Consider the following 10683-nt stretch of genomic DNA (forward strand, 5'->3'; position numbering starts at 1 on the left):
TTTTCTGGAACTCTCTTGCTTTTTCCATGATCCAGCGGATGTTGGCAATTTGATCTCTGGTTCCTCTGCCTTTTCTAAATCCAGCTTGAACATCTGGAAGTTCATGGTTCACGTATTGTTGAAGCCTGGCTTAGAGAATTTTGAGGATTACTTTGCCAGCATGTGAGATGAGTGTAATTGTGTAGTAGTTTGAGCATTCTTTGGCATTGCCTTTCTTTGGGACTGGAATGAAAACTGACCTTTTCTAGTCCTGTGGCCACTGCTGAGTCTTCCAAATTTGCTGGCATATTGAGTGCAGTACTTTCACAGTATCATCTTCCAGGATTTGAAATAGTTCAACTGGAATTCCATCACCTCCACTAGCTTTGTTCATAGTGATGCTTTCTAAGGCCCACTTGACTTCACATTCCAGGATGTCTGGCTCTAGGTGAGTGCTCACACCATCAATGATTATTAGCATACAAGACCTTCCCAAATAAAGCATACAGTACCTTCTGAGAGCTTTGGGAATGTGCATGAACTATGAAATTTAAAATGTTTTCCTAGGGGTAATTACTACCTAAACCAAAGGTACTCTTTGGCCCAGTATTTCTTAACGAATGATTTGTGGTCTACCTACATCTTAATCATCTAGGATGCTTGTAGAAATGCAGATTCCAGGGCTCTGCACCTCTGGAGTCTGATTGCTTACTTCTAGTATGGAGCCCAGAGAACATCCCTGGACCACAGAGGAGAAAAGAAAGAAAAACTCAAAAGCAAACAAAGCCCCCAGTGTATTAGAACGGTAAGAGAAAAGGCGTAGTCTGCTCATATCGCTTCGTTAGCGCCAGGCTGCGGCAGCGCGGCACTGAGAGGGCCCCTGTACCGCAGTTTCTCTAGGGGCGGAGTCAGCCCAAGGGAGACATTGAGCTCCCCTAGTGCTGTGGGGAGATCAAAGGACATCCAGGGTTCTGAGGCCCAAAGAACCCCACATAGGTTGAACTTAAAAGGCACATTATGATTAAATTGTCAGAAGTCAAAGAGAGAATCTTTAAAGCAGCAGAAGTGACACATCATACACAAGGAGCACACCCCACCACATAGACTATAGTAGGCACCCCCATCTGTGGTTTCATTTTCTGCAGTTTCAGTTACATGCGTTCAACCGTGGTCTGAAAACACTAAATGAAAAATTCCAGAAACAAAGAACACTTACGTTTTAAACTGCACACCTCTCTGAGGAACACGGGGCAACTTCGTGTGTCTGGCTCTGCCCTGAGACATGACTCCCCTTTGTCCCTGTACCCTTCTGTATGTGTGACCTAGTGTCAGTATAGGAAGAAGTGGAGTATATTCAGTGTTCGGTACCACCTGCAGTAACAGAGCAGTGTCTGAAATGTATGTCCCACAGGTAAGGAGGAGCTACTGTACAAGTGGATTTCTCAACAGAAATTTTGTAGGCAGAGAGACAGTGGAATGACATATTTAAAATATTGAAAGAAAATAACTATCAAACAACAATACAATACCCAGCAAAGCCATCAATCAGAAATGAAGGAGAGACTTCACTGAACAAACAAAATTTTGGGGGGAGGGTAGTTCACTCTAGCCCCTTCTAATAAATATTTCTTTACTTTTTAAAATAAAAGTCATTAGCAGACCAACTGAAAAAATTAAAATAAGGTCTGTAGATTAAATACTACTATATGTAAATGCTAATTTCCTGATTTTACTGTGATTTATAACATAATGTACATATTTATAAGAAATATACATTGAAGTGTTTAGGGGTAAAAGAGTATCATGTCTACAACTGAGTCTGAAAAAATTCAGAAAAATAATTACACATATACATATATAGAGATAGGGAAAGAGAGAGAAGGAAAGAAGTGGTGGAGAGGGAGATGATGATCAAGCAAATGTGGTAAAATGTTACTAGGGGAATCAATCTAGGTCAGTAGCACAATTCTTTGTACTATTTTTGCATTTATTTTCTAGTTATTTCAAAACAAATGGTTAAAAAATTAAATATAAACTGAAAACTACAGTACATTTCTTGTAGACAATATATGCTTAGATCTTTCCTTAATATAGTCTGACAATTAGTGTTGAAACCTCTCAGAGTTACTGTAATATTTGATATGGTTGGGATTAAGTCTACCATCAAATTACTACAGTCTTCAAGATGTATGCAAAGTAGTACTATTTTTTGCATATATGTCAGTTCATGTACAGCTAAAAGCTCCAGAGCTATAAAATAAATGTTAAGTACATACCCAAATGAAATCTTAAGAAACAATTTGAGAACATTAATTTTTTCACAGAATTTAAAACAGATATTAGCAAGTTCTGGATCTGACTACAACCTTCTAGATGCTGATGGTTAACCACAGGCAACCAAAATGGCTGTACTCAGTATTAGTGAAAAGCAAACTATACAATTAAAGAACCCCAACCATCCTAAACTTGAAAAGTACTCCCTAGTCCAGTGTTTTTGGCTTTTATCCTACAGGTACCAGGAAACTTAAAAGATCAGAAGACTCTGGTTCTTCTTGTGGACACTGCATATATACATACACACACAGATATACACATGTATCTCTTCCTACCTAACTGCACACAATAACAATTCCAGCTGTTACAACAACACAATATAATAACATCAGCACTGCGCCCAACATCAGACACCTGCACTAGCTGTTCACCTGCTGAAACGCTCTGCCCTAAGACTTCACCAGGTAAGCTGAACTACCACTTCAGAGAGACCTTCTTATGGTCAAATCTGAAGAAGTAATAGAGTCTTGTCTATCCCAGACTTCTCTTGAGCTGACATTTTGTTCATTTACTTGGTGGCCTGCAGTTTTCCCCATTAGCAGACAGGTTTTACCAGGGCAGGAGTCTTGACTATCTGGTTATTTAGCTCTGTGCTAGTTTTAAAATATGATCACAGATTCTCTGATAGGCCTCTCTTCAAGTAGTGGGGGCTTAATTCTACTTTCCTTGGGGGTAACTTCCCATGAATAAAACATGGTGGACGTGGCTGTGTGTGATTTCCAGGACTCAATTAGAAAAGACACCATGGCTTTCTCCTTGTGCTCTCTATTCGATCTCCTGCTCTAGCGTCATCAGCTGCTGTGACACATGGCCCAGAGGTCCCCGTGGTAAAGAATGAAGGTCTCTTGCCAACAGCCAGCAAGGAACTGGGGCCTTTTGCTAATGTTTTGTGAGTGAGCCATCTTGGAGAGGACCCACTGGGCCTACATCTTCAGATGCCTGCAACTCCAAATCATGTCTTGGCTGGAATCACATGAGAGACCTCGTGAGAGCCCCAACTACTCAGCTAGAATTGTTCTCAAGTTTCTTACTCAGAAACAGAAAGATAACTGCCGCTTTAAGCTTCTAGGTTTGGAGGTAATTTATTACAAAGCAACAGACAACAAACACAATGACTGAATCACCAATTCTTACTATAAAGCCTGGTGTATGTAAAGATCCCAATAAATGTTTGCTGAATGACTGAACAAATTTGCTGAATGACCAACAAAATTGTGGGTGTTAGCAAACACGCACAATTCAGTTCAGTCGCTCAGTCATGTCTGACTCTTTGCGACCCCATGGACTGCAGCACGCCAGGCCTCTCTGTCCATCACCAACTCCCGGAGTTTACCCAAACTCATGTCCATTCAGTTGGTGATACCATCCAACCATCTCATCCTTTGTCATCTCCTTCTGCTCCTGCCTTCAATCTTTTCCAGCATCAGGGTCTTTTCAAATGAGTCAGTTCTTCACATCAGGTGGCCAAAGTATTGGAGTTTTAGCTTTCACATCAGTCCTTCCAGTGCATATTCAGGACTGATTTCCTTTAGGATGGACTGGTTGGATCTCCTTGCAGTCCAAGGGACTCTCAGGAGTCTTCTCCAACACCACAGTTCAAAAGCATCAATTCTTCTGTACTCAGCTTTCTTTATGGTCCAACTCTCAAATCCATACATGACTACTGGAAAAATCATAGCTTTGACTAGATGGACCTTTGGTGGCAAAGTAATGTCTCTGCTTTTTAATATGCTAAGTTGGTCATAACTTTTCTTCTAAGGAGCAAGCATCTTTTAATTTCATGGCTTCAATCACCATCTGCAGTGATTCTGGAGCCCAAAAACATAAAGTCTGTCACTGTTTCCATTGATTCACCACCTGTTTGCCATGAAGTGATGGGACCAGATGCCATGATCTTCCTTTTCTGAATGCTGAGCTGTAAGCCACCTTTTTCACTCTCCTCTTTCGCTTTCAAGAGGCTCTTTAGTTCTTCTTTGCTTTCTGCCATAAGTGTGGCATCATCTGCATATCTGAGGTTACTGACATTTCTCCTGGCAATCTTGATTTCAGCTTATGCTTCATCCAGCCCAGCGTTTCTCATGATGTACTCACAAATAAGTTAAATAAGCAGGGTGACAATATACAGCCTTAACGTACTCCTTTCTTGATTTGGAACCAGTCTGTTGCTGCATGTCCAGTTCTAACTGTTGCTTCTTGACCTGCATATAGATTTCTCAGGAGGCAGGTCAGGTGGTCTGGTATTCTCACGTCTTTAAGAACTTTCCACAGTTTGTTGTGATCCACATAGATGTTTTTCTGAAACTCTCTTGCTTTTTCGATGATCCAACGGATGTTGGCAATATGATTTCTGGTTCCTCTGCCTTTTCTAAAACCAGCTTGAACATCTGGAAGTTCACAGTTCACGTATTGCTGAAGCCTGGCTTAGAGAATTTTGAGCATTACTTTACCAGCGTGTGAGATGAGTGCAATTATGCAGTAGTTTGAGCATTCTTTGGCATTGCCTTTCTTTGGGATTGGGATGAAAACTGACCCTTTTCCAGACCTGTGGCCACTGCTGAGTTTTCCAAATTTGCTGGCATATTGAGTGCAACACTTTCACAGCATCATCTTTTACGATTTGAAATAGCTGAACTGGAATTCCATCACCTCCACTAGCTTTGTTCATAGTGATGTTTCCTAAGGCCCACTTTACTTTGCATTCCAGGATGTCTGGCTCTAGGTGAGTGATCACACCATCGTGATTATCTGGGTCATGAAGATCTTTTTTTGTATAGTTCTGTGTATTCTCACTACCTCTTCTTGATATCTTCTGCTCTGTTAGGTCCATACCATTTCTGTCCTTTACTGACCCCGTCTTTGCATGAAATGTTCTCTTGGTATCTCTAATTTTCTTGAAGCGATCTCTAGTCTTTCCCATTCTATTGTTTTCCTCTATCTCTTTGCATTGATCAGTGAGGAAGGCTTTCTTATCTCTCCTTACTATTCTTTGGAACTCTGCATTCAGATGCTTATATCTTTCCTTTTCACTTCTCTTCTTTTCTCAGCTATTTGTAAAGCCTCCTCAGACAACCAATTTGACTTTTTGCATTTCTTTTTCTTGGGGACGATCTTGATCACTGCCTCCTGTACAGTGTTACAAACCTCCGTCCATAGTTCTTCAGGCACTCTATCAGATCTAATCCCTTGAATCACTACTGCTGTATAATCGTAAGGGATTTGATGTAAGTCATACCTGAATGGTCTAGTGGTTTCCCCCAGTTTCTTCTATTTAATTCTGAATTTGGCAGTAAGGAGTTCATGATCTGAGCCACAGTCAGCTCCCGGTCTTGTTTTTGCTGACTGAATAGAGCGTCTCTATCTTTGGCTGCAAAGAATACAATCAATCTGATTTTCATGTTGACCATCTGGTGATGTCCATGTGTACAGTCTTCTCTTGTGTTGTTGGAACAGGGTGTTTGCTATGACCAGTGCGTTCTCTCAGCAAAACTCTATTAGCCTTTGCCCCGCTTCATTCTGTACTCCAAGGCCAAACTTGCCTGTTACCCCAGGTTTTTTTTTTTTTTAAACTTTACAATATTGTATTAGTTTTGCCAAATATTGAAATGAATCCGCCACAGGTATACCTTTTGCATTCCAGTCCCCTCTAATGAAAAGGACATCTTTTTTGGGTGTTAGTTCTATAAGGTCTTGTAGGTCTTCATAGAACCGTTCAGCTTCTTCAGCATTACTGGTCGGGGCACAGACTTGGATTACTGTGATATTAAATGGTTTGCCTTGGAAACGAACGGAGATCATTTTGTCATTTTTGAGACTGCATTCAAGGACTGCATTTCAGACTCTCTTGTTGACTATTTGTTGACTACTCCATTTCTTCTAAGGGATTCTTGCCCACAGTAGTAGATATAATGGTCATCTGAGTTAAATTCACCCATATCAATTCTTACTATAATGCCTGGTGTATGTAAAGATCCCAGTAAATATTTGCTGAATGACTGTACAAATACGTTAGCAAATACCCACAACCTACATTCATATAATGTTTTCATGTTTGCAACTGCTGATGCCGAATAAGTCTTCTCATTTGATCCTTACAGCAACCTTATATAAAGCATAACCTTACATCACATATAAGACATATCAGGCCAAGAAGTGATCTTCCCCAATTTGGAAATGAAAGTTGTGCTCAGAACTTTAGTAGCTTCTCTCAAGGCTACACAGCTGGTGAACACAGAACTCAAGGATCTTGATTTCTAATCTCCCAACACATGGCTCCACAACCCTAGGAGAAGGCATTATAAAAGGTGGCCTCGTGTCAATAATATTAAACCATTACTGATACTCATCACAACATTCTGGTGTTCGGCGGAAACAAACACTGACAGAACACTGCAGGCACATTATCCGCCATTATATGATGCAGTCAGCATGTCTTTAAACAAAACATTATCAAGTAATTGATGACTGTATTAAAACAAAAGGGTGAGTCAGGAAGGAGAAAAATATAAATAAAAGTATGTTGGAAAATTCTGTCTTTCATAATTCTACTTCCCATGATCCTGAGATCAAGCAAGCAGAGCTCATGTCTTTGCAGAAGATCCTGCAAGTCCTTGGGGATGAAGCAGATGAAAGCGGGAAAGGGGACTAAGCTTTTCATGTGATAAATTTCCCTGGAGCAGGGGTTCCGTTTCACTTCCACACTGAGGGTTTTCACTCAGGACATCACGCAGAGGTGATACAAGGAAGGATGGGGCTGAAGCTCTCGGCTTACTAGAAAGTCACCAAGCAGCACATGGGCTATACAGCTGGGACACAAAAAGAGAGAGATCAGCGCAGAAACGACTGCTGCTATGTAATCGCTAAATCGTGTCCGACTCTTTGTGATCCCAGGCTCCTCTGTCCATGCGACTTTCCAGACAAGAATAATGGGGTGGGATCCTCCTCCAGGGGATCTTACCACCCAGGTATCTTATTGCCCAGGGATCAAACCCACGTCTCTTGCATTGGCAGGTGGATTCTTTACTACTGAACCATCAGGAAAGCCACAGAAATGACTACAGGAGGTCAAAAGACACAGTGTTCATCTCAGCAATCTCTCTGCCAAGTGGAAACTGGGGGGTTCCCCCAAGGAGAACCTGGGGGAGGCAGCACCCCAGGAGTGGCGACCAGAAGCTGCAGTCTTAAGCTAACTTCACCTCAGCTGTGACCTGGGCCTTGTGGACTGATTTGATGATGAGAGTAAGATGCCACGTGAGGCACACAAATGTGTCTTAGGCTTCTATCATCTGATTATAATATACTCTTCAAGTAAGCTGCCTTCTTTCACAAAGTGTATGCATTTTGTCATTTCATCCATACCTGTGCTTCATAAGCTCATCAGAAGTGGTGTCTCCACTGTCCTTCAAGATGTGTCGAGGAAGGGAGTGTATCAGCCCCAGCACAGAGCAGACTAAAAGCCGACTGTGTAGATGCTCACCCCACTTCCCTACAGTATAAACTCCCTTGTGACAACTTGCCTTCCCTGGCTCCTCTGCTCCTCTTTCAAAGCACTTCCTCCTCTAATTCTTAACTAACACTATATTTCTCTTCCAGCTAAAAGAGAAAATAGTGAATGCTGAAGGATTCCGTTTTAAGAACATCAAAGAGAATGCAATACAGGGCTAGTAATCAGAAGATAAGGAATTCTATCTGAAACTCTGCCAGTCTAACCTTGTTAGCACATCTCTTGGTTCTAAGACTCTTAAGAGTCCTCATGTATCAAACAAGGGGGCTCAACAAGACAACCAGTTAGGGTCTCCTGAGATGAGAACTCTCTCTCACTACAGGATAACCTCCTCCTCTAGGCGCCTGCAGGCAGACCCTTGATGATAACTGAAGACAGAAGCGAAGACCATAAAAAGTGGCTGGACCACAGGAGACGTCATTAGGGAGCTGTAAAGCTGAGCCTCTTCCAAACGAGGGGTGTTTCAGCTACAAGTAAACCACTCTGCATGTGATGACATGCAAGCTCAGATTTAAACCTGGTTTTACATATGCAATACTTGAAATACATGATATGATGTGATTTATAATCTGCTTTTCCCTCTTCACCAAACAAGTATGAGAGAAAAGGACAGCAGGAATCCTCCCAGAAAGAACTAAAAGTATGTCAGTATCTTAGTGAATATATGAAACTTTATATTTTTAAAAAGCAGTTATCATCCAATTAAAAATAAATCTTAAAAAAGAGGAAAAGAAATACATGTATATTACTTCCTTACCTTTTCTGTTGGTATGAACTGAGTCCAAGTGTTGTCTCAGTCTGTGAAGGAAGAAAATGATGGTGAAAACACAGAAACCAAATGTTTATACTATAGACACACAGAATATCCACATATTTTATTACAGCTTCAACTTTGATTTTATACTCACTTTCAGGTTACATCTGATCCCTAAATCATGTGAAATGAACTGTCACACCATTATTATTCAAATGAGAGAACAATTTGGATTAAATTTTAAACAGACATGGAAATAATACAAAGTACCGGTATTTAATTTTTAGAAGTTTGCCAAACCAGTGCGTCCTATGAGAAGAGTCCCCTGTGAGGCTGCGTGTGTCTCTCATTGTTCACTTCTTCCCGGTTGTGTTTAGGGACTGGTGTAGTATGGTTCCTGCCACCATGGAGCTTGAGGTATGGGGGAGTCAGTCATTTTAAAACTAAACAAATACATATTTGTACACTGAATCAAGGACTTCAGAAAGTTGCTATGAAATTGGAAAGACACTATGAACGAAAATAATAGGTAACATGCTTAAATATGTCACAAGGGAAGCCCTGTCTGAAGAGATAACATTTATACTGAAGAGCAGTGGCAGTGTGTGGCAGTGGAGAAAACAGCTCCTGCAAGGGTCCTGGTACAGGGAAGAGCATGGGTGCTCAAGAAAGATGGCAGATTCATCTGGCTGGAGCCTAGAGAGAGGAGGGAGAGCAGCAGCAATGAGGCTGCAGGCAAGGCAGCACCCTGTTACGTTGTGCCCTGCTAAGAAGTCTGGTTGTGCTGTTCTCTAAATGCAGTACAAGGGGTCTGAAGCTGTAGGAGACAGTTACAGACATGGTCCAGAAGACCTGAGTGCTAAAGACATTACTCTGGCTATAGTGTCGGAAATGGATTAGAAGAGCCAGCAATCACAATTCTAGGTGTATACCCAAAAGAACTGAAAAACACAGAGCAGGGACTGAGCAGGTGTTTAGACACCCATGGTCAGCAGCATTATTCACAACTGCAACGCATGGAAGCAACTCATGTGTCTATTGACGGATAAATGAAAAAAAAAAAAATGTGGCTTACACATACAAAAGAATACTGTTCAGCCTTGAAAAGGAAGGAAATTCTGATACACACTACTACCTGTATGAGCCCTGAAGACTAAGTTGACACTTAGGCTACATGAAATAAGCCAGGACAAAAACTACATGATTCCATTTACATGAGATCCTCAGAGCAATCAAAGTCAGAGACAGACAGTGGAATGTTGGTTGCCAGGGGCTGCAGTAAAGGGAAGGGGGAATCATTTAATGGGCACAGTTTCAGTGTAGAATGAATAAGAAAGTTCTGGAGCTAGATGGTGGTGATGCAGAAACAAACATATACGTACTTAACAACACTGAAATACACATCTAAATATGGTTAAAACTGTAATTTTATGTTATGTATATTTTACTACCAAAATAAAAAAAGCTACAGTAATCAAACCAGTGTGGCAATGGCAGGAAGACAAACAGATAAATGGAACTGGAGAAGGGTCAAAAGTGAACTCACACATTTATGGTCAACTTGATTTTCAACAAAGGCATCAAGGTAATTCAACAGAGAAACATACATCTTTTCAACAAATGGTGCTGGAACAACTGGACAAAGCCGTGTGGAAGAAAATGAGCTTTTTAGCCTTTTTGGCTCAGATGGTAAAGAATTTGCCTGCAACTGAAGGAGACCTGGGTTTGATCCCTGGGTTGGGAAGATCCCCTAGAGAAGGAAATGGCAACCCAATCCAGTCTTCTTGCCTGGACAATTCCCTGGACAGAGGAGCCTGTTAATATTACAATCCATGGGGTCACAAAGAGTTGGACATGACTTTCACTTTTCACTATCCTTGTATCAGACCATGCAATCAGATTAATTTTAGATAAATCACAGTTCTAAGCATAAAATTATAAAGCTTCAACAGAAAAACACAGGAGATTATCTTTGCCACATTCTAATAGACAAAGATTTTCCGAACAGTACAAAAAAAACAACACTAGTCATCGAAGAAAAAAAAAATACACATTGACTTCAGTGAATTTTTGAAAATATGCTCACTAAAAGACATTGTTACAAAAATGAAAAGGC

At 40.9% G+C, this 10683-nt stretch overlaps 1 protein-coding gene across 1 annotated transcript in view; it reads right to left on the reverse strand.

The window, feature by feature from the left end:
- TMEM131 (transmembrane protein 131) overlaps positions 1-10314 on the reverse strand; it is a 120280-nt gene extending 109966 nt beyond the window's left edge. The window contains exons 1-2 of the mRNA XM_010829857.1: positions 10114-10314; positions 8571-8611 (exon numbers count right to left, since the gene is read on the reverse strand). Coding sequence (XP_010828159.1) covers positions 8571-8611; positions 10114-10176 — 104 coding nt within the window. The 5' untranslated portion in view covers positions 10177-10314. The remainder of the gene's footprint in view (positions 1-8570; positions 8612-10113) is intronic.
- Positions 10315-10683: the final 369 nt, after the last annotated feature.

The sequence above is a fragment of the Bison bison genome, unplaced genomic scaffold (assembly GCF_000754665.1).
Source record: "Bison bison bison isolate TAMUID 2011002044 unplaced genomic scaffold, Bison_UMD1.0 scf7180017864508, whole genome shotgun sequence".
Lineage (NCBI taxonomy): Eukaryota > Metazoa > Chordata > Mammalia > Artiodactyla > Bovidae > Bison > Bison bison.